Source organism: Cuculus canorus, chromosome 1 (genome assembly GCF_017976375.1).
Source record: "Cuculus canorus isolate bCucCan1 chromosome 1, bCucCan1.pri, whole genome shotgun sequence".
Lineage (NCBI taxonomy): Eukaryota > Metazoa > Chordata > Aves > Cuculiformes > Cuculidae > Cuculus > Cuculus canorus.
In genome coordinates, this window is record NC_071401.1 from 150,452,125 (window position 1) to 150,476,122 (window position 23,998).

Genomic DNA, 23,998 nt, shown 5'->3' on the forward strand with positions numbered 1-23,998 from the left:
CACCATTTCTGACACAAGCCAGATCTCCGTTGGCTTTCTTGGTCACCTGGGCTCACTGCTGGCTCATGTTCAGCTGGCTGTCAACCAGTACCCCCAGTCCTTTTCCACAAGGTAATGTAGGCAATATATCCAAAATTGATGAATAGGGGTAGAATATAATTCTGAAAGTTGGTCAAACTTTTAAATACTTGAACTATAGTAGAAGATCCATTATTATGGATACTTCTGTGCTAAGTATGCAGAAGCTGTATCTTTAATCAGGGTTGGAGAAGGAGCAAGAATCAGGTGTAAAGAACCCATTGACTGTCACAAGTCTGACTAATGCCCAAGATTATGCACCATTTGCATGCTGGTGCCTATGGACACCAGGAAAATGCTGTTACTTCTGACTTTTGATTATGCTGCTGGCTATGCTGCAGCACCAGGATCACACAGAAGAGGCAAGGCCACTTGGGGAAGTCATCTGTGGAGAAGCAGAGGTTCTGAAATCTGTTCCTGAAGGGTTTGCCTTCTCTGTAGAGTGTCATTGCTCATGCTTCTCTTTCTTTTCCTTATGTCTTTCTGGTTTGGATTACACTGCCTTGGAGAAGTTTTGGATGCAGAAAATAAAACACTGACTGTGCATCATCCCTGCTATAATTTCTGTATACTCCCAGCTCTTGACCTTTTCTGTACTTTTAAATCTTATTGTCACTGTCACCTCCTGTGCATAAACAGCCCCACACTGGTGCCTCCCTGGAGAGTTTTCCTTAGTCTCTTCTAATGAACAAAAGAGAGAAGGAGGGAACAAGGTGGGAGGACAATTTAGAATCATAGATCATAGAATGGTTTGGGTTCAAAGAGACCTTAAAGATCACTTAGTTCCAGTCCCCCCTGACGTGGGCAGGGACATCTCCCGCTGGACCAGGTCATTCAAAGCCTCATCCAGCCTAGCCTTGAACAACTCCAGGGATGAGGCTTCCACAGCTTCTTGGAGGAACCTGTTCCAGAGCCTCAGCACACTCACATTAAAAAATTCTTTGTAATATCTATCTAAACCTACCGTCTTTCAGCTTATAAGTATTACCCCTCATCCTATCATTGCACTCCCTGATAACGAGTTCTTTTCCTATGTTTCTTGTAGGTCCCTGTAGCCCTTATTTTACTGAGACACTGTGACGCTTGCGTCAAAAGATATCTCTTTGGAGTTATGTGCTTCGTGATTCCACGTGTACTTGGAATGGTGATAGGACAAGGGGGAACGGATATAAATTGGAGAGGGGTAGATTTAGGCTTGATATAAGGAAGAATTTCTTCACAGTGAGGGTGGTGAGGCAGTGGCACAGGTTGCCCGGGGAAGCTGTGGATGCCCCATCCCTGGAGGTGTTCAAGGCCAGGTTGGATGTGCAGCCTGGTCTGGTGGGAGGTGTCCCTGCCCATGGCGGGGGGGGGGGGGGGGTGTGTGGAACTGGATGATCTTTAAGGTCCCTTCCAATCCAAACTATTCTATGATTCTATGAAATCGAAATTGTCCTGGGGGGAAAAAAACATAGAGGCGATTAACACCGCAAGAAGCGTGGGGTGCAGGAGCACTCGAGCCCCGCCGCGCGCTCACAGGGCGTTTGACCTCGCTGTCCCGAGGGCGTTTTTAAGGTGCCGCTGCGGGCGCGGTGCCCCCCGCGGCGGGGGCGGGCGCTGCCGATTGGCGGCGGGGCGTGGCGGGGCCGGGAGTTTCCCACAATGCCCCGCTGCGGTGCGGCCGCCGATGGATGCTGCGCGGCCGCGCTGCCATTTGCAGCCTCCGCGGCTCGCAGCGCTCCCCGCCGCCCCTGCGCTCCCGCAGCCCCGCTGCGCCTGCAGCCGCCGCCCGCTCCCCCGCTGCCTTCTCTCCCTTCTCCGCTTTGGCCCCGCCGCCCCGCCGCGATGAACCCCCCCGCCGCAGCCGGCGGGGAGGAGACGGGGGCGGCGGGCGGCTGCCGGGGGGCTGAGGGCGGCGGGGAGGCGGCGGGGGCTGCCGGGGTCCCCGAGGAACCGGGGCTGTCGGCGGCAGACGAGTCGCTGGAGGAGAAGCTGCGGAGCCTCACCTTCAGGAAGCAGGTGTCCTACAGGTGGGTGCCGGGCACGGGGGGCTTCGCTTGGGCAGCACCTTAGAGCCCGAGGGGGGCTTTTTCTTCGTTTCACGGTCACCGGGCGCCGGAACAGCTGCCCGGGGAGGTGGCGGGGTCACCGTCCCTTGAGGTGTTTAAAAGACGAGTAGATGAGGTGCTCAGAGACGTGGTTTAGTGGTAGGTAGGAACGGTTGGACTCGGTGATCCAAGAGGTCTTTTCCAACCTGGTGGTTCTATGGTTTCGAAGTCTAAAAGAGCCTTCCCCCGTCTCGGCTCAGCGCTCCGTGAAGCCAGCGACCCCAGCCCCGCAGCGGAGATGGGGAGGGGACGGTGTCCGTGGGAGAACCCCAGAGTTTCTCGGAGACAGAGCCCTGGATCTCGCCTGGCTGCCGGGGGAATAAGTCTTATCTTCACGCTTTTACCCTTTCCCATAAAGCTGCTCGTGTTCCCAGCACCTCCAAACGCTCGCGAAGGGGAGGGGAAAAACCTTCCCGGTGGCATTGCTGCTCCCGAAAGGAGTTTCTCTGATGGAACTGTAACCCGAGTGCGCGTCTCCGCTCGCCTCCCGCAGCGGCACCGTTGCATAAGCTCCAGCGCTGGGAGGATGGGTGGGCAGCGGTCCCCGGCACCCCCGCGCCTGGCAGAGGGCACCCAGCGGTGCTGTGTGATGCGCTATAGCCAAAGCACAGCGTTCCTGACATAACCCGAGACTTGGGGTTTTTATAGCCGTGTATTTATCCCGTATCTGTGATATCAAATAAATGAGTTTCTGTAGTTACACCTGTGCTGTTGGTGGGGTTTATCTGTTTTCTCTTATATCTAGGATCTGCTAATGGTCAGCAGCTGTCAAAAGCGATTGCTGTCTGACAGCTGATTTCATGCCAAAAAGTTCTCTAGTCTTGCCTAATTCTGGCTGCTTTCTGGCTGCAAAGCCCAGTGGAGGCAGCATGCCATCAGTAACTAGTATTCTAGTGCACTTTGGGATGAGCGCTTTTAGTTAGGAGACAGAAAACACAGACCTACTACGTGTCTGTCTCTGCAAGGAAAGAGTGCCTCTAGCTCTAGGTAAATGAGCTGAAGAATCTCCCCTAACATGGAGATACTTTTTTTTTTTTTAATGTGCTGTCATTTACATCTGAGTATTAGTTTGAGTTTCTGCATGTGGTAGGGCTTAAAACTGATATAATTAAACACTCTTCATAGCTGAAGCTTTATATAAGGCTTCATGTATGCAGACAGACTTACTAATAAGGGCTGATGGTCTTGCTGGCGCGTGTGAAGTTTGTGATGATTCATACCAGACTTATTAAGGTGAGTGATGTGAAAAGAAAAATTTACTGGACACCTAAAGAGCATTACATCAGTCGTTTCTCAGTACTTTTGCATTTCTATCCTGAACAGTTTTCCTAGCGCGTGCCACATGGGGACAAGTTGTCTACTGCAGGTAAAGGCAGATTCTGTAGGTGAGCTGGTGAAGTAACTGCTAATGAGACAGGTCTGCTAATGTGCCTGCTCTTGGTGCAGAAGGCATGGGGTTTGCAGTAAATCTTGGAGGTTCTTTTAGTCAGGCTATAGATTTTCACTTTTATTGCATTAGTTTTGGAGAGGGATATTAAAATCTATTTATAATGTCATATTCTGTATATCATCTAGAAATATGCTAAAGGCTTGGATATCCTTGAAGATTTCTGCATGCTGTATGCTTGTAAGGGTTTCATAATAAATGCTGTAGGAGGAAAAGTTGGGTTTGGTTTTCTTCTGCCTCCTGCCACTTCTCTATCTAGGCAAACGTACAGCAAATCCAGAACCTCTAGCTATAAAGGTTTTTTTCTTAGCATCTCTTGATGCACGTTGCTTATTCTCCTCAGGATACGTGCAAGAAAGTATATTTTCTTCGTATCCATCAATTTCCACACCTTTTCTTCTTTTGGAGCTGGTTACCTACAGTTAATGCATACTTTCTCTTTTATCTGTAAAGAGAACAACCTGAGTAGATAAAAGAGTAAAAAACTTCCACAAAGGACTTCCACTGAGCTCTCCACACCCTGCACCCTCAGGTTCCTTGAATTGCTACAATTTCTCTCAGTAAATTATGGTGCTGAAATACATTTGTAAATCTAAATGACTGTATTATACACAGGAAAATGGAAAAGCTATTTATACTGGCACTTGGGCTCCCTTACCCACTAGTACAACAATTTATTCAAGGTGTCATATGAACTTCTGAACAGCTCATTTAGGATTCTCTGTGCAGGTGCATTATGCTGACATACACCCATATGCCTGTATTTGTATATGCAGGGAAAAAAAAAATCCAACAGTTGGAACCTGCTTAAAGTCACAGAGATTCAAGAAAATGCATGTAAAAAAGTTCTCTTGGTGGCAACTGAAGGAATGGAAGGGCTGGCTCAAAGAGAGGTCAAGGTATTGTCACAAGGGGAAAAAAGGAAGAGGAAGAAAAATATTTCCTGTAGCAGTTTTTACTTTAATCACTTCCAGTTATAAAACTATGGTTTACCCAAGTCTGACTTAAAGTATTATATTTTTCCTCCTTTTTGTTGCTAAACAGCAACTGATTTCATTGTAATACAGATCTTTTTAGGCAATGACATAGTTGTTGCATACAAATAACTTGTTAATTTCTCTAGAATTGTACAAAACTGTGAGTAACATAGTTCAGAAAACAATGTTTTGTACTGATACAGCTGGAGGCTTATAATGCAGAAACTGCTGTATTAAGTATATAGTGAATTTGTGTAAATACCAAAGTAGACGTACTTTTTTCCCCATACAGAACTTTTGGGTGGAAAAACTTGATTTAAGCAATGCAGGCGTGCCTCATAGGCAGCTCTACAACCACTCCTGAACCTTGCCATGTTCCCACCTATAACCACCTCGCACCTGACATTCACAGAGCTCGTTGTCTGCACCAAAAAGCTCATCATTCCATTAAGAGTAGATGTTTGCTTGCTGTTTTCTTTCTAGTAATGATGTGCTGTAATTATGTGTACGTACACAGTGGGGATATGCCACTTATCTGTGCTTGTGCATGAGCTAATGGGTTTAAAGTGTGTCTGTGTGTGTGTGTGTGTGTGTATGTGCTGCCAACGCACATCCCTTAAGTGGATCTTAATTTGCAGATGGGGTGCCTGGACTGCCTGATAGCATAGGGGGTGCTGCCACTGGAGCTCTGCTGGTTCAGGGCTGGTGAGGGAGGGAAGGGGCGCTCTGCAGTCAGCAATACTGATCCCTTGATGAGGGGTATCACGCAGACCCAGTTTCCATGCAGACTGAATGAAAGCTCAGAGAAATGCTTCACCTTCGTGTGCTTAAACGAGCCCACCTTACTTAATATTGGGATGCTAACTTCAGAATATCAACAGTTAAGGTGTAGCTTTTAGGGCTAGTTTGCTTTTGGTTTTGTTTTTGTTTTTTTACCCTAGAAATATGGAGTTAAGTATCTTAAAGATGTTCTGGCTTCTCTACTTAAAATATGAACTCGTAGCTCACAAAGTGAAAAATGTTTTTGTTTTTTTTTCGCAAATCGATAGAACGAGAAGTTCAGTTTCCCAACCCTTTCTTAAGAAATTGGCAAATGAAAGAAAAAAAAAAAAAGTGAATTAAATATGTACCGCTGCCAGATGAAAATGGCCTCTATAGATTGACTGGTTTTTGGAACAGTATTTACCCTCTACATTTCTAGACCCAGCAGAATAGTTACAAGACACTGTGACACACAACTAGTGGGTAAATACTTCTTTCCTTTTAACTTTTATTATTTTGTCATTGGAAAGTTCTGTGAGGAACTTCATGGTCTTTTGTAGATTAAAGTACTTTTCCCAAAGTGAATCTTGAAATAAAGACAAATTAAGACTATGCCAAAGAGACATTCAATAAGAGTTTTTCCACAATAAAAAGCTATTGCTAGGGAAAACCTTGGAAATAAAGCTCTATTCAGCAGGTTTCCAGCAGGTGTTTGCAGTTCTAAAAAATTATCTGAAATGCAGTCTTGTCATTTAATTGTTCAATCTTAGAGAAGTAGTAAAAAGTAAAAAAAAAAAATCCCAACACAAAACCAGATCTCCCCAACCCCAAATCAAACCAACCACCACAACCCAAAAAATAAACCAACTGTAACCTTCAATAATGCAAATTGTTCTTAATTTCTTGTTAATTATTATTTGGAAATCCAGGGAATCTTGATTAGTGGCATTGGAAATAAGGTTGTAAGTTTTCAGGGCCCCCTTGTGAGAGTTCAAGTGGTGTTTAGCAAACACTTGTCAAGAGGGAATAGTCTGTCTAGAGAAATGTAATTTCATTTTGACCATATGGAGAAATCCTAACCAACGCAATGTGCGGCAAGGTTTAGGATTCTTGCTTGCGTATGGCTTGGAGACTTCCAAAAGTGGAGCCATAACAAATCATCTGAGTCCTGTAGTGCTCATAGGCAGTGGATTGGTGGCTTGATTATGATATTTTTTTTTTGTTTCGGCTAAGGTGGTTTGCCTGAGCAGGAGACCATGTGTTTCACTCTTAGTAATGGAAGTGACTGGAGGCACTGGTTTTCTTAACTCACTATGTCCATTCAGCCAGTCCCCTTTGTGTACTTTCCCAACCCTTCCTCTGCAAGCAGAAGCCAAGAATCAAGCCGGCCTTTCCTCCTGCCCCATCAGCAATAACTGCTTCTCTGTTGTGGCAAAAAAGTAGTTGGAGTTCTAATCGGAGTGGGCTTTGTTACTGCATTCGAAAGGGAAAAAAGCTATGGCAGAGAAATCCTGGGAAATCCCTGATTACACAAGCCTTGTCACTCTTGATGAGCATGTAAGTACCTGGGACTACAGATGGGGCCTCAGACCAAAATAGAAATTTCAGGATAGGAAACATGCTCATTTTTTTCTTCATTTATTTACAGGCACGGTAATCATAAAATGCACATCATTTCTTAGTAAATATTAAATAGAGACAGGATGATAGACGTGTCTCCTATTACTAAGACTTAATTATTTTATGATATATGACAGCATTTACTAGTGTACTGTGAAGCATTATAAATAAAGCTGAATGACATTTATAAAAATGAAAACACCCAACACAAGCCTTTGATCTTTTGATTGTGTTGATTTCTTCTACTTAAGTTTCCTTGAAGCTTGATACATACTGTCTCTGTACATGAGTGAGGTTCTGTATGAAATGATGGATGAATATTTATCTTTTACAAAATGTCAAGAAAATAATTCTCACTTTCTGGCCTAATCTGGTAAAATCTGCTTACAACTGTCTTTGTTAAGACTTTTGGGTATGTACTGTGCAGAGTTGGTACCACCCACTCACATAGCAGTGACTCAATTTATTTTTTCATCCAAAACATCCATCATTGTTTTAGCATTTTCTCCCAAAGCATATCAGTGGACGTTTTTTAGGTATATGAAGGGACCTTCATGAAGGTCTTTCACTTATTAAGCTTTGAGGTGGAAGTTTTGTGTTGGAACAAAATGCAGAAAAAGGCTAGGATAGTTCAGAACAAGAAAAATACCACGGGAAAAAACAGGCTGACATTTAATGTTCCCTCCAGACTTTGAGAGGTGCTGTGAGTCTGGCCATCAAAGTCTCTAGGTTGTACAAAGTAAAAGGACTGTCTCTTAATTTAGAGCACGTCATGTTTTCCCTTCCGTATCTGGGGTTAGCGGAACTTTACAAATGACTTGTTGTGAATGATAACTCTGGGTAAAGCTACGTGTAAGCTGGAATGGAATTGCGTACGTACTCGTGAGGGGATAAATGTGTCAGTGATTTGCACTCTACAAGTGCCTAATGTCTACCACAGGCACAGACCTGTAGACTCAGATTGCCCTAGGACTGTCGCAGGTAGAAAATTTCATGAGGTAATAAATACTCAATCAGATGCCACCTAACTTTGATTAGGTGGAGGAACGCTTCTGTTCTGGCTAGTTTTTTTGAATAAATGAGCAGGTAGTTGGTTTTAGTTGGCTGAGTCAGTCATGGGTGGGGCCAGTGAAATTACTTCCTTGAAGTCTCACCAGGCTTTTGACAGTTGTGGGTTTTTTTGTTTTGTTTGTTTGGGTTTTTTTTTTGTTTTGTTTTTTGTTTGTTTTTGTTTTTGTTTTTTGTTTTGTTTTGTTTGCTATTTTTTAATCTGGCAACTTGGCTGAGATGTTGAGAAGGCGATGTTCATGTGCAACAGTCTTTTATGCTCTTCCTGCTTCTTTATTGGTAAATCTAGTGCAACCTGGCCATGAGATACTGACAGCCAGCCAAAGGATTTCCTAGATATTAAAGAAAAGAGGGAGAAGGAAAGAAGATTAAGAAACTAATCAGACGTGGGAGGCTTGCAGCTTTGTGGCAACTCCTTCTAGTGACAGAACTGATGATGAGAAACTTCTCCTTGGAAGAAAATGAATGTGAAAAGTTGGACCTCCTTTGTGCCTCGCTCTCTACAAACTTGGGTTTTCTTTTAATGCTTTGTGTGTGGGAATGATTCATTAAGTCAATTATACTGTTCACCTGCATGTCCTGATGTTGTTGTTTTTTGTTTTTCTTCCCTCTCTTGTGATTGTTGAATTATTTGACCACTTGTCATGGCTCTTTAACAGAGGAAAGCTGTGTGTGACTGTGTGTATAGGAAAAAACGTGTAAGAATAAACGTAGATAAGACTACGTGTGTATGTATTTGTAGAGAGTCTATAGGAGCCTCCATGAGGGTTAGTGCTGGATGTTTGATGGCTCTGTATAGGTAAAGCGACTTCAGGGTGAAGGCAAGTGTAAGAAAAGGACACAAGCATGGAGGACTCTGCAGTGTGTTTTGCAGGTTGCAGCTATGTGGGAAAACCATCTGTACTTCCTACCAAATAAATGCTGGACCTCGTGTATGCTGAGGAAAAGGTATTACGGTGGGCTGTGTGTTCAGTTTCACTTCTCATTTCTGTCTTTACTGCACTTTTTACTTCTCTTTTCCTGCTTCAGTTACTGGATTAAAAATTCTCCATTCATCCATGTTATTAAAGAATATGTGTTTAATATATAGACCAAATCAGACACACTTTAGACATATGATATATGCACATTTAGGAGTATGACCTGACACTTTACAGCAGGAGGAAAAAGAAATTCTCATATTAAATACAGACATAGTTCTAAGAAGCTCTATGCTTATGTAGTACTCACTTCATTTGTAATTTCACTGACTTAATGAACTTTACAATTTTGAAATGTTTTTCAGTATTTCTAATTTCTTTCAGATGTTCCAGAGTTTGGCTTATCATAAAAACAGACAGCAAAGCCCCTAAAAGCTGGATTGTATGCCTTCTAGATTGTATGACTCATCAGGAACCTTGACCCACTGGACATGCCCCAGTATTTTCCAAGTAGGGCAGGGATTAAGCTTCAGTTGCACCCACACGTCAAAGGTGATGAGTTGAATATCTTAGAATCCCTCTGTGCTCTGAAACTGCACCCTCATGCTGTGTAATGTGCAGGCAAGGGGTTCAGTGGGGATTCTGATCACCATAGGAGAGGGTGAGGAAGCAAAATGGCTTTGAAGCCTGTTAGCATTAAAAGATGATGAGAAAATACCTTCCTGTCATCGCTTTATTTCATTAGGTTGCTAATGAGTTTCCTCTAGGGATGGTAATGGGGTAGCTCTTATGCTTTTATCCAATTAGTGAATAATCCCAGGAGTATATCCTTTTGTTGTGAAAACACATTGAGTTTCATTCCGACTCAAGCACTGCTTCTTGTAGATTCTCTGAGGGCAATGAAATACCATGTGTAGGTGCACACTAGGCCGGATCCTTGGTTATTAATTGCTAATGTTAGCCTGATCTATAGATTTGAGATGTTGCCCTAGAGGGCAATGGACTCTTCTGTGAAAGTAAGTGAAATGCCAAAGATGTGAATAAAGTTTCATTAGGAGTTTTGGGGCGAGTTGTAATTTGAGACATAGAGAATTCCCATGTAGTGCCTCTGATGCTGTTGCCTTAGGTGATATCCAGTACCGATGCCTTGTCAGCTGCTTGTGCTTGTAGAATCCTTTACTGCTGGCGCTATAGTCACCTCCAGGTTTTAGCCTGATTTTAAAATGACATTGAAGAAGGAATTAGCAGCAGTACATATGCAGCTGGCATGTTTGATTGTGAGTGGCCTTCGATTAGTGAGGACTTAAGCTATTCCTTATTTTTCATTTTTGTCTCTGCAGGTAGCAAACAGGTGCAACTGTCACTTCTCTTCCAGAGCAGTATATTTGGTTTTGGAGCGGGTAGTTCCTTTTTGCCCCTAGCTAGCTTTTACTGTGATAGAATTTCTAAATTTCTTTAGCAATTTTGATTTGCTCCCTCTGCCTTTTCACTCTGTAATTTGCCTTTTTTTGCCCTATCTTCAGTCTTGCAGCATACATCTGTCTTCTTGCTGGTTCCTACCAAGACACCAAGTGCTTGGTGTGGGTTTATGTACCTGTGGCTGTGCAGAGCAGAGTATGATGAGAAAAGAACACACAACTCCATAAACATCGGGCTTCATGTTCTACAAGGTTTAAATTGTTGAGCTCGCTTCAGCGGTTTTTTCCTGCCTCCAGGGCTAGTGTGAGCTTTGTAGTCCAGTGCTGCATCTCTTATTCTCCCCTATGAGGATGCTCATGATAAGCTGCTTCCTTTCCTCTTTAGATTTGCAGTACTGGAGGTTTTCAAGCCCTACAGTGGTGGACTGTGTCGCGGTGGCTGCAACGTGGTTATGTACATGTTTTATGTGCAGTTGGACATAGAGACTGGTTTTGGACTGCTCCCTCTCAGTGTAATGCAAACCGATGGCAAAATGAAGGAGGCACCATTTGCCTTCTCCAGCTTTTTAGCTTTTTATTTTTCCAGCATTTTCAGGTGTTGAAGGAATGCTGAAAGGTTGACAAACCCTGCTGATGCATAACAAAGTGCTGGAGTAGACTCACAGTGGTTTGGATACAGTGGTGGTGTGATGCTGGTGTGGACTCTTTTGCCCTCACAAATCTTGATTCAGCCTAAATGGCAAAGAGCAAAACAGTGTTTTTCATTTCCTTGAGTCTGATGTGGGCCATATCATCGTTTGATAAGTGCATTATTATCCAGCATGAACAGCAAAATTACTGAGTGCTGGGTTACTTGGCCTCTGTCTTTTCAGCTCTTAGTTTCTCTTCTTTCAGCATAGTGGGAGGGATGACTAATGTTGGCTGTGATGCCAGGACAGTTATGAGTTGGACTGAGACCAATATAGCAGTTAAGATGCCCCCTCACAAGGTTGATATGTGGCGTTTAGAAACTGCTAAACTGGTGGCTTTCAGACAAGTGATCTAGGGCTGGCAGTTCTTTCCCAAAACATCCCCTTACCTATCAAACCTTAATTCAACTGAGCAGGAGAACCATAGCCTTCAGCAGGGATGGCAGTGGACAGTCTGGCCTGGAAGACTTGGGTGCCCTCCAAAGAGAGGGCTGGCTGGAGCACAGATTTTTCTGCTTTGCAGAGAGGATACTGCATGTCTTTCCCTCTGGGAGCAGCCTGGGCTCTCCCAGAACACAGCGAGCATCTGTCCAGACCTCTCTTGGGGATGTGACGGTTATCAACAACAGAAGCTAAGCATTATGTATGTTCATTCAAACCTATGGGCAATCTCAAGCCAGCAGCACTATAAGAAATGCTCTCTGGGGCAGGATGGACCTATAGAGCTTGTGTGTGAGCAATCTCCTTAATTAATGTGTTTCAGAAAATCATGTGATGATTTCCCTCCTTCCCTTCACTGAAATACACAAAGCTAAGCTATCTCTGATGGCTATAATGGGTAACTGGAAGAGATATTTAATATGACGTACAAATATTTTCATTTCCTTACACGTAGTCACCTAGAGACACTTATTCAAGATCAAGTAATGGATTCTTCCCAGTTTTCCCCTCACATCTGATGAAAATGTGAGAGATCAGATAACAAGGAATTTAAAAGAAAAGCCTCCCCTAGTCTCTTGATTGGGCAATATGTCTTTTATCTCTAATCCCCAAATAGCTCAATACACTCATCTGTCCTTACCCGCACCTCTTTGGTGCTGAAAGGAAAGCAACCAAATGTAATTCTGCCATCAGCTCTGATGTGACTGTGAAAATATCCTCAAGCTGTCCATACAAGAGCTGCCTATATTTCCAATTCCCTTTTTTTTTTTTTTTTGAAGAAAGACTTTGAGTTTGGTGTTCATATTAGTACCCAGTCTTGCACCAAATTAAAGTAAAATGAGTGTACAATGTGAATACAGAAAAGTAAACCACAGTTGCTGAACCTTCGTGTGAGGGCTTCTCTCTTTTAACAGCTCCTGATGTATCTCTGTGGGAACAGAGGATAACAATGACTAAAGTTGGGAGGGAAATGGAAGGAAGAGGGGAGATAACCTGAGGTTGTGAAAGTGCTGGGCTCATTCCTCCTCCTTGCTCCCTAACTGTTAAGGGTCGTTGTTTATTCAGGGAGAGTTGCAGCACAGGCAGTGGCAAGTAAAGCTTTCATCAGAGGCTGAATATGCCTCTCTCCTGTCTCAGCAGACGAAGAAGGTAATTCACTTTCTTTTTGGTCTTTGGCCTATATTCTGAGATTACTCATGTCTTTTCCTTTCTGAGAATCAGAGATCATCCTTTTTCACATGTGAAGTGCCAAGATACCAGATGGCGTTGTGTTGCCTTTCTGCCACAAATGACCTTATTTTGCTATCCTTTGCAGCCATGCATCTTACTAAATGGAAGCTGCAGCTGACTGTCTCCTGGAGTATATGGATGTGGGCCTGCAGTTCGGTCTGGAAGCTCTAGCTATGTACCTGCTTGCCCCATCTGCTTGTTTTTGGAGCTGTAGGTCATGAAAAGAAGTTTTGATCATTTCAACCCCAGTCAGAATTTTGGACCCCTCATCTGACCAGGAATTTCCAGTGCTTCACAAGCAATTATAAGATAAGGTGCAAAAAGGAAGTTAGGGTGGGAAATTGTGCTTAGGATGCCCCAGGTACTACTTTATAGAAGTAATTTTTCTAAGCTTGAAGGAGGCTATTGGGACTGTGAAACAGAGAGAGAAAGAAAAGGAGGAGGAAATAAGCAGGAATGGGAAATCTTAGCCCCACTTTCCCCCAGTTCGACCCAAAGGCTGAAAAAGGAAAGATATGAGTTCCCCTCCAGTCAGAGGAGCAGCCTGTTGTCTCAAAAAACTGTTACCTGGCAAGTCAGCTCTCCCACCTGCTCCTGCTGGCAACGTGGGGGTTGTGGCCAGAAAACATAGGGTTGAGTCTGTCATGCTGCAGCTGAACCCTGCCTGGGCAGTTGTCTTCGCTTCTTGCATGGTAAGCCCCAGCCGCTCCGGCCCGAGCATCCAGTGGGAGTTTTTTGTTTCTGATTCAGCTGCTCTGCGAATGGTGTCACAATTTGTCAGGTGCTGAGAATGATATTTGCTTGATGGAAGTGTTTTCCCTATTGTGAATCGATTCTAACAGCTTTTTTTGCTGCAAGGTTGTAAGACAATGAAGCAAATTTACTACACAGGCAGACAAAGCTGCTTCTATTATGTGTGAAAACATAAATAATAGGAGGATAAATGCAAACCAGTGAAAACAGCATTAGGCATCGCAGGCACAACAGTGCACGTCAGTGTCTGACTTGAGTGACAGAGGCGTACAAGCACGGCGGTGGTGGGAACAAGCAGGTATGCCTGGAGGGCTCGTACCTGATGATGAGTTGTGGGCACATGCAAAGAACACGAGAAAGATTTCAAGATGTTCTGCAGAGGAGCTGCTCAAACAGAGCAGCAATGCAAAAACATGATTGTTCCTTAAAATAAAGTGACCTCTTACTCATTCTAAATTAAGGGCATGAGGTAATATCTGGGAAGGTACCACAGTATATGCATTCAGTTGTAATTCTGTTGTTCTATAATGGAGAAGGGTGGCAGAACAATTTCCAGTGGAAACTTATTTTTTTAATTGAATTTTGGCATACTATTTTGCAACTAAGGTCTGGGGAAGATGCTGATTTTGTTTTTTCAAAAAACAGATGAGCAACACATTCATGTATTCATTTTAACTGAAATATAGAATAGTTGATATTACTGTGTGGAACTCCTTCATGCTGAGTTATTTTTTGCCAGAAGAGAAAGGTTCTTTTGTTTTGGTTTGTAATATGAGCATTTCCCAAAGAATGGAAATGCCGAATTCTGGCAGGCCAAAGTTGTTGCTTGGTAGCATCTGTGAAACTATCTTGGTCATGATTAATTTTCCATGACAGAAAAGTGTTGCAATAACCACGTTTAGAGTTTACCAGCCATATGATACTTAGCCTTTTCTTAAGGACTAAAGACTGAATGAACATGGAAGATGAATTGTCCTTTGGCTGCTACCAGGAGCCGCTTGATGTCATGATTCAAGTATATTATCAAGGTGATATTGAGTAGTGGATGGTCATCTGCGTTTTTATAGCCAAACAGGGAGGTCATTCCTGAAAGATGCAAGTACATCAGGTCTATGGTTAATAGTGGTGGTTTTGTTTTGTTTTTTTCTGTCTTTATGAGAATATTCTGTGCCTGTGAGCCTGTTTCTGCACCTGCTGGCAGAATGTAGCTGCTGAATAAAAACCTAAGTAATCATTTATTGGACATTAAATCCTATCTTGCATAAAGACTGAAAGTGATCCTTAATGTTAGGACTGAAAAGGTTTCTGCCCTCAGGAAGCGTTGACCTGCTCTTTAGCCATTTCTGCTGTTCCTTTCTGACCATGGAGCAGTCAGATCAGCATTTACCCTCTCTCAGTAAGGCGTACCAAGGTGATGGATCTTCGCTGGATAGTGGGTCTCCTACTACGCTCTAGTCATTGGTTTTGCACCACAGTGAGCTGGGGACAAGGTGAGAATTCTGTAGAAGCTGAATTTCTGTGAGATTTAGCTCTCAGGATTTTTAATGGCTAGATGTGGAAGGTTGATGTCCATCTTCTGTTCAAGGCTAAAGGGTGTTTAGTAGCTACAGCCCAAAAAGGGATATAAATTACAGGCAAAATAGCAAGACAATGTTTATAATTATAAATTAGTTCTGGGCAATGGATTGCTGACATGTCTGTCAAAGAACAGTGTCTGCTTGTCCTGGTTTTGCTGTTCCCGACATCCAACTCCCAAGGCATTTAAGAACTTTCTTGGGAAGAGGCTATGTGAGTGTGCAGTTCTTGCCATTAAGACTAATGCATTTCCTTCTAATGGCTTTGCTGTGGTGAATCAGTCCCTGTGAGCATGCCTTGATGGTGGCTGCCACTTCTTACTGGCTCTGGAAAAAATGCAAGCCCTGATATGTGTGAAGAAGTCAATATGAGGAAGGAAGGAAGGAATTGCTCTTGAAGCGTAGTTTTGGGCTGGGGAGGCTGCTTTCCCTTGATGTCCTCAACAATCATTAGCAAGTGAGAGAATCTTCTCCAGAGGATCACTTTGCCAGTCTAATTCAAGCTCTGGCTCCAAACTGTCCTTTAAAAGAGCCCATCTCTATTGACTGCAGATAATCTGTGGAGAGCAGTCTTAGAAAGCTAAAATTAGTGGACCCCTCCTACAAATAGGATGAATAGATGTATGTGCTTGTTAGCATTTGACAAACATTTCCATATTTAAAAAAAAAATGAAGCAAAACATAGTAAACTTTATGTAAAAAACATGGTTTTCTTTTTTTTCGGGGGGAGTTTTTATGGTATTATTTTGGTGAGAGAGAAACCTGGTTTGAATTGGTGACTACTTTTAGTGGATACTGGCAAGTATGTCAGTTCATAAAAGTGCTGCAGTAGCTGTACAGCCAAATAGAGATGTCATTTCGCCTGCTGTGAACTGCATCTTTAAAAGGAACTCCTCTGCCAGCTGCAGGGGCAGATGAGAGGCAGTTGTTTTGTGATTCGGTCCTAATGTAGGACATGAAAGTAAATCTCTTGCCCTCTTCATCTCTTTTTCTACAAAATATGGGCACATTTGGCATTTTAAAAAATTAACTGGAAGATAAAAATGCATGGGTTGCCCTTGACTCTGCTGATCTCTTCCGTAATGGTTCAAAGCCAGACCTGGCTGGTGAAAGGAACGTGTATTAGAAGGAGAAGGTGCTGGTGCCTCTGTACAGGTCCTGGTGTTATTCCATGGGCCAGCCACCTTTTGCTGATGAACTTTGCTGTTATCTTAACCCTCACTGCTACCCTTCTCATTCACCTTGCCAGAAAGATGCAAAACAAACCTGTGAGAGGAGGAGTGGATAAAAGGCATTCTTATTTTGAGTATGAGACACCTCCAGTTGTTGATGATATGCTGAATGGTGTCTGGGTGGGTGATACTTAACCTCTTTGTTCTTTTTCGTTTTATTTTTTCTTTCTTTCGTTTGTTGGGAGCTTGAAAAAGTACAGATGAAATGAAAAAACAGACTAGAGAAGGGTAATGTAAATCACTTCAGGCATTCAAGAGTATTTGTGATTATTCTGCAGGAAGAGAGATGGTAAACTGCAGCATTTAGGTTACGTGTAGAAGCAAATATGAAATAAGGGAGCTCAGGGGCTTTTTCTTTACTTACCATACGTGTTCCTTTTGTGTGTATTTAATAGGGAATTCACTGCTGCAGCAAATCATTGAAGGGAAAAGGTATCCTTCAATACAGCTCTCCTTCCTTTGCTGAGCACATGCTGCTGCTTGTGTTTCTGGCTACCTTCCCTTAAAATACCAGGTATGGGTGGGATATTGAAAAGAGACCTCTTGAAGGCACGGGCCAGTGATTTGATCAGGCATGACAGCCGCTGGGCACCTAAACAAATAATGAAGGAGCTAATTCTGTTCCCCTATCTCAAATTCTAATCTTGTTTGTGACATCATAATTGGTTGCCATAGGGACAATTACGATGTCATAAAAAGAGGATTAATGATGAGTTTAAGTGAGGAATAAGCAGCTGGAACAGATGAACTTTTTAATAACTCCTGCCTCCTCTGAAAGCTACCATTTTGTGCATAAAAATATAGCTCCAAATAAAGAATGATGGTCTGGAAAAAGTCAGTAAATATGCACTGAGGAAACAGTTGTGCATCCAAAAGGATATTGCTCTAAGCTTCTGTGGTCTGTCAGGATGCTGTGATGTAAAGGAAATATCATTTATATAGAGATGCTAGAATGAGCAACAGATCTCCTGTGTCACACAGACTTTTCCAGGTGGGAAGGCACGCTTTTTTTCCCTTCCATGAATCTTTTGTGTTGAGTTTTTAAACATGAAACACTACATGTAATTGAGAGTAATGTTCCACTGTAGCTGTTTGAAAAAATATGGGAAAAATGATGGTAGTGAAATGTAAAAGGTAAATGAATCTTGGAGCAACTTAACGGATTCTTTTGTGTGGGCGCTTCAAATAGTAGTGACTTGTCCCTTTGGAATTGGTTTTGTGAGAAAAACTAGGATTCCTGGAGCTAGACTATTTTGGGGGCAGGTCATCTGATGCTTTAGCTTTTGCCTGTGCTATAAAGGCTAGGAGAGCTACTTAACAGGGGCCAAAGGAAATCAGGCAAACAGGGGTCTTGTGCTCAAGCTGGTGGGATTTGAACTACTCTATTAAATGGTCAGTTCATACAATTTTTCCATGCTGCTGACTGTATGCAGTTTGTAAAAGAAAGCTTTTAAAAATACTGAATTACTTCTGCAGCGTTTTTGTGTGTTGGCTGCCTTGTCTCCTCAAGACCCTCTTGCACGGTCCCTCAGAGCCAGGCAGACTCTGCTCAGCTGGGCTGGTTTTGCTGCTGTTTACTGCTCTGACCTCAGCTCCAGGAGTGATATATTAGCAGAAGAGCCACCGACAAGAATTACTAAAATGTAACAGGGGATGGAAGGAAGTGTGAATAGCTGCGGGTAGGGCTGGGGATGGACTGATTGGCAAGAAACTGCTAGAGAGCTTTTGTGGGTGTCAGTGCTTTTGTTTTTTCTCTTGCTCTTGTGATGTTTGCCTAATTCTTTTTGTGTCGTTCCTTGCTCTTCTTGCTCTTTTATGACCTGGAGAGGAACATGTGTTTCTGCCCACGTGGGAGCATAGAGACAGGGCTCCTAACGGTTTTTGGAGATCTAGCTGTCTTGCTTATCGCCAGGATGTTGGTTCTTGGTGTGACTTTCAAAGAAGAGAGAATAACATTGTCTGGTTATTGCTGCTGAATGTTAGAGCATAGTTACTCTTGCAGCCGGTGCTTGGGAATCCTTACCAGAGCGTACTAACTTGCAGACAGTAACCTTTATGCCACCCATGCCTGTGATGTTGTGTTGGGGTCACCCTCTGCCTCGGGGAGCTGCTCGTTGCTGAGGTGGGATCTCTGCAGCCCAGGCCCTGCTCTTGGCCCCAGACTGCTGAGCACAAGCCTCTCTCCAAAGCAGTTTCTGGGAAGAATGACTAATTCTGGGAACTTCTAAAGTGGTTTTCAAAACCCTGTACAGAAATAAATTAATCCCTGCAGCACCATTGGGATGGCAGAGGGCAAGCTATTCTCCTCTTCCTGCAGGAGATGAAATTCAGGAATATAGAACAAGTTATGAATTCTCCGGAAGTTTACTAGAGATGTCAATAGCTCTTTTGGGTGCCTGCTTGCGGACAAGTGAGCTTGGGGCACCCAAGACTTTCTCTGTTTTTTAGCCAATCTGAGAATCTTACCAGCATTAGAGAGGATTTCAGTGAGTGCTGTGCAGGTAGTTTCGAATGCTCTTTCACTGACGGTTGCCTTTGTAGTACAGTTTTTCATTTGTCTCTTCTCTCTCAAAGCCCTTGACCTTCATTCCTTCTGGTTAAAGCAGCCCAATATACAGTGTTTTTGCCTCAATCTGCCCTTGTGCCCTTAGGCAAAGGATCTGCTTGCCAAGGATCCTATCCTGCTGTTGTGTGGGGAAGAACAGCTTATAAATGTCATGAGCGCTGCGCCAACTAGTCCTACCTGCTATAGTAGGCATTGTACAAAGCGGGATCACTGTTCTGAGCTGCGCAGGCGGGTAGAGGAGCTCTGTGCTCCCAAATTCTGGAGCAGTAAGTGAAAGAAGACAGGCAGCATGACAAGCCCAGAGCAAGGTAGGTGTCTGTTGCCAGCACAGACTTTTAAAACCTGGACTTGAGCAGTGACCTAGATCCCTCTGCTGTTTAGACCTCAGTGATTCTCTTCAGAAACAGCTGATAGTTGAGTCTCTCACCAGATTACAATAGTAATTCCTTGGGAAGAATCTAGCAGAGCACAATAAATTTTATTAGGTCCTCCAGATTGAGGAAGTTTTGCCTACCACTGGGGTTGCAACTTTAGTTAATCGGAGACTGTGATGGCCAAGAAACTACTTCAATAACTTTTCCATCTGTGCTTGTCCGGCAGCCTGCAAGTTCCTCCCTAGCTGTATAGAGAGATGTGGGTATGTGGCTGCCCTGGGAACACCACAGTTCAATGCCAGGCTTCCCCAATGTTTGTACCAGGGACCTGGTGCTGCCTGTGCAGCGATGTCAGCTTGTGGAGACCAGCTGGGAATCCAGGGTGCATCTGGAAGCAAGTTCTGCCCATCTTCTTCTCAGATGCAGTTTTCTCCTTTAAATCTTATGCAGTTTAGAGACCGTGTCCTCTTGAAATCAGAGGAATTTTCTTTGTTTTAAAGAGGCTGCACCACACTTTTCCCTTTTTGGCTACAGCAAAGACAAAGTGGGCAGCTGGAGGGACAATTGTCCTGGCAACAGCAGGAGAGGATGGACATTTTCTGGTAGCATGATTCAACTGGGTTTGTGCCTTTGCCTGGCAGTTGCGTTATACAGACTCTTGCTAACATTGTGGGTTCGAGAGGCAGCGTAGTATTCCTCAGACCGAGAGTTGACTGGTCTGATACATATTACTTTGTATACATCAATTTTAACTGCTGTGTTTGTAAAGCACTGGATAAGGATATCTCAGCTGCATCTTGGAGACGTGTGTCTGTCTGTGTATGACATGCGGTCAGTAAGGGGGCATGGGTATGTGCCTCTGAGCTGGGCAGGAGAACATTATTCATGAGTGATCACATGCAGCTGACAAGCTGTGGAGGCATATGATAGATTGGACTTTGGCTAATCCATACCAGAGAAAAACTGAGCCTGATTCTCCACTAATTACTTGCTGTCCTGCTGGGGCTGATGATATAGGTGCCCCTCATAACAGGAGAACTTATAATGAGCCTTCACTGTGAGTGAGGAACAGGATAAGGCCGTTGTTCCTTTCCAATGGGGCATGAAATAAATTGTAGGTTAGCACAACTTCTCTCAAAGTCACCTTGCCCATGCAGAGCTCAGACGCCACAGTGATGGACGCAGACAGAGCTTTCTGCCTCTAGGCAAGGGGTTTCTAGAGACCAGTCCTGCCTGCTTGGCCCACAAAAGTATCTACTGGAAGTGCTGGTCTTTATGATCTCATGAGGTGTTAAACACAAACTGAACTCAAAAATGTGTGGGTGCAGTGGGTCTGGGTGCTAACATCTGCCAGAGCAGAGAGGAAGTACGTGAAGCAAGGGGAATTTTTGTCTGTTGACATCTATGTAAGAACTGTGAGGAAGAAATGCTTTATGGTATGTGCTTTTGCGAGTGTCTTGAGGTTCCTTGCACCTTGCTTTCTAAGACATGGCTATAAGCAAAGCCTTGGCTTCTGTCACTTAAACTCAGTTTTCAGTCACTATATCAAAATCTTTTTCTTCCTTAGTCCATTATATCCTTTTCATCCTATTTAATCAGAAGAGGATTAAAGAAACCCAAATGCACGGAACTGAAAACCTAGTAAACAGCTTCTTAAATTCTAGATCATAAGCTTTTTTTTTTTTTAATACAATGAAGTCATATAGGTTGAAAAAGACCCTTAAGATCATAGAATTCAATTGTAAACCTGACGCTGCCAAGTTCACTTTAGTTTGGACTGGAGTCTCTTACCACTTTTAAATTACTCAGAAGCCTGTGTGTAAGAGATGTCAGTTTGTTCCCAAGCAGGTAAAGACCTTGTTTTGATCTTATTAGCTGTCTCTTGACCAATGTGAAGGCCAGGCTATGAGGCTAACCTGGTGTTCTTTCAAAGAAAGCTAAAGGCAAGCAATTTCTTGCTAATTTCAGTGAGACCTGCTCCACAGTTTCTTGGATTCCTCTGGAAAATTGATGCAGACAGCTTAACTGGATCCACCTCACCAGAGCCTCCTCTGAGTCAAGGTTGTGCAGCTCTAACACAGGTGTTGATGCTTTGCTGTTTCAACTGTGAGCTGCTTATGGGTACAGTGGTAGCAGTTTATATCTGACCTAACTTTGGGCCTCAGTTTTTAGGGCTCCCCTTTTTAGGTACTTTAGGGAGTATTAAGTAGTAAATTCCACTGCAAGTTATGTGCAAATGGGAAATTGGTTTTGGATTGTTATTTCATTTCTGAAGTGGTGCTGTTTGGTTTTATCATGAGGATTTTGATGAAGCTAAATGAGAAAAAGAAACCCCTCTAGCAAAATACCTTTTGTACAGAGCCCCCTTTTCATTTAAGTCTGAGAACGTGAAAGTGGAAATCTGTCTCTTGCTGAAAAACTTAATTTCTGTTCTAATTTGTAATAGGTCTCTGGGTGCTGAAGCAATTTTCCTTTCTCTGCAGATCTATCTTGAGCATTTCTTGATGGTCTGGAACTGATTGGATGTTTAAAGTATATTTTGCTTTCTTCTTTATTTCCTCTTACATGTAGTAGAAGGATATGGCTAAGCCAGTTGCTGACCAAAATGAGTGTGGAGATCAAAGTGTTAAGTGTGAGTCAGACTATCTTGCATTAGATGGTGAGTCACCTTTGTTTTTTAAAAAAGGCATTTTAAAGAAGCAGTTTGGAAAAAATGCTGACTGGAAATGTTTCAGAAGAGTCTCTGGATCTCTGAGAGAAGATGAGGATTTATTTATCTCTGTGCAGAAATGATAGCAAGCGTTAAAAGTAGTAGTAATTAGGAGATCACTCTGAATTGAAGGTGGTTCTTTGGGAATATCATGCCCAGTGTTCTGGGCTGGTCACTTATAGCAGAAGCAGCAGTTATTCAAGGTGAAGGTCAGCGATGCAAGCTCGGGTCAGTGAGTACCTTAATTTACTAGGCAGAGGTGCCAGAAAAATGCGTCTGATGGGGTGTCCTAGGAAGAAGAAAGATTAAAGTACTACGTGGCTGAGCTGTCTTAGTGGCTTTTGGAGCTGAGCTTGAGAGTTGAGACTGTAGGGGGTTGGTATAGTTGCCTTGGTATTGTGAAGCCTGGGTGAGCTGCAGAAGTTGGGATGCTGTGAACAATTTGTTGGGGAGGAGACCTCTTTTTGTCTGCACTGAAGCTCAGCTGTTTTTGTAGAAGGTTAGTTGGTGTTAAGGGAAAGTGGGTATTTAGGGAATGGAAATAATAAAGATTGGCAGAGAGCTACGAAAGGTTTTGCTTTTCTGGATTTGTTATACCTGCTTCCTGTATCTCACGACACTACCTGTTTGGAAAAGGGATTATTAGCCCAAAGGGATAATCCTCAGTTGTAAAGCTAGAAAACATCAGCAGAGAAGAAATGATGATGTGTGACACAAAACAGCAAATGAACCAGCTAAACAGCCATCCAGATTCCTAACAGAGAGAACATATTGGCAAAAAGAAGAGTTGCCATTAGCATGGGATGGACTATTGTTATGCACTGTAATTTAAATTAAATTTATTACTGAATCCACTCTGACTTTTTGTCGGGCTGTAAGCAAAGCGCCTAACATTTCCAAGATGAATATAGTAGCTTCTTCATACTTATATAAAGATGTAACAGCAAACTATGATGATATTATTGTTATACTGTGTTACAGAGGTAAGTGCTGTTACGTGCTTTGCCTGACATTGTCTGTCATTATGAAAGGCTAAAACACCTGGAGTTTTTAGCAAAGCCACAGCTGTTGCTATGTGTTTGACACAAAGGCAAGGGATTCTTTATTTCTTACTCTAACTTGATGCTTGTGGTCCCTGGATTTAAAGGAAGATTTCAGGAGCATCTGGCAGTTATATGGGCTTTGCTTGTTCTCTTTTTACTTCCCATCCTGACGTTCAAGTCTTCCATGGAAAAAAATAAACCAAGAAATGTTTCCCCCCCCCCTCCTGTTTTGCAAGAAACTACTCATATTTTGACCTAAATACAAAAAATGGGAAGGTGAGTAAAACCTACTGATATGACAGCAGTTCCAGTGACGTCTTGGGAACAATCTCTTCCCCTCCATCTTTTTCCCATTAAAGTATTCTGGGACAGTTGCAGGGTACTCCTTAAGTCTCCCTGGGGCTTTCCTGCCATTGTGCTGTGTAGCTCATGCAGTTGGCAAGAAAGACGAGCACTAAGTGCTGAGCGCAGAAGGTGCAGGAGCTGGCAGAATTTCTCAGGCATGTGGGACCGGTGGAAAGACAAGCATCCTTGGAATATACGGAGGTTGGAAGCTTTTATGTATGCTTGTGTGTATATATCTGTGGTCCAAGTTGTCATGTTTGTTTATCTAAGTGGATCACCTGTGGTCCGTGTTATCTTAATATGTGTGTCAGCATGTTGTCTGTATACGTACAATAACAGAGTTTATGTAGTAGAGAAACAAAGGTGCTGTTTAAAGTTAAAAGATTCACTCTGTTGGTTTCTGTCATGGCAATTGGAGTGAGGAACTAAAGGGGAATTTTCTGTTTAAATGTCGCCAAGGACTAAGTGGCTTTATACGGATGGTGTGAAACACTAGAAGTGCTGGGGTGTGACAGAGGACTTTGCAGACTCTGAATTATGTTACACTTTTAATAACCTCTTGTGAATTTATGCCTTGAAGTGCAAAAATTTTAGAGAGGATTTATCAAGGGTGAGAGGACCCAAATTTGTTTGGCCCTGAGAAAGAAGTAGGCTTAATGCTTGT

The 23,998-nt window shown here is 43.1% G+C and overlaps 1 protein-coding gene across 7 annotated transcripts in view; it reads left to right on the plus strand.

Moving 5' to 3' along the window:
• Window positions 1–1,757: 1,757 nt before the first annotated feature.
• The window catches only part of DGKI (diacylglycerol kinase iota), a 229,154-nt gene continuing 206,913 nt past the window's right edge, over window positions 1,758–23,998 (plus strand). For 5 of the 7 annotated variants that reach the window (XM_054080460.1, XM_054080513.1, XM_054080496.1 and 2 more), the window contains exon 1: window positions 1,758–2,087. In XM_054080460.1, coding sequence (XP_053936435.1) covers window positions 1,903–2,087 — 185 coding nt within the window. In that variant the 5' untranslated portion in view covers window positions 1,758–1,902. The remainder of the gene's footprint in view (window positions 2,088–23,998) is intronic. The other 2 variants (XM_054080467.1, XM_054080504.1) reach the window with 2 other exon arrangements.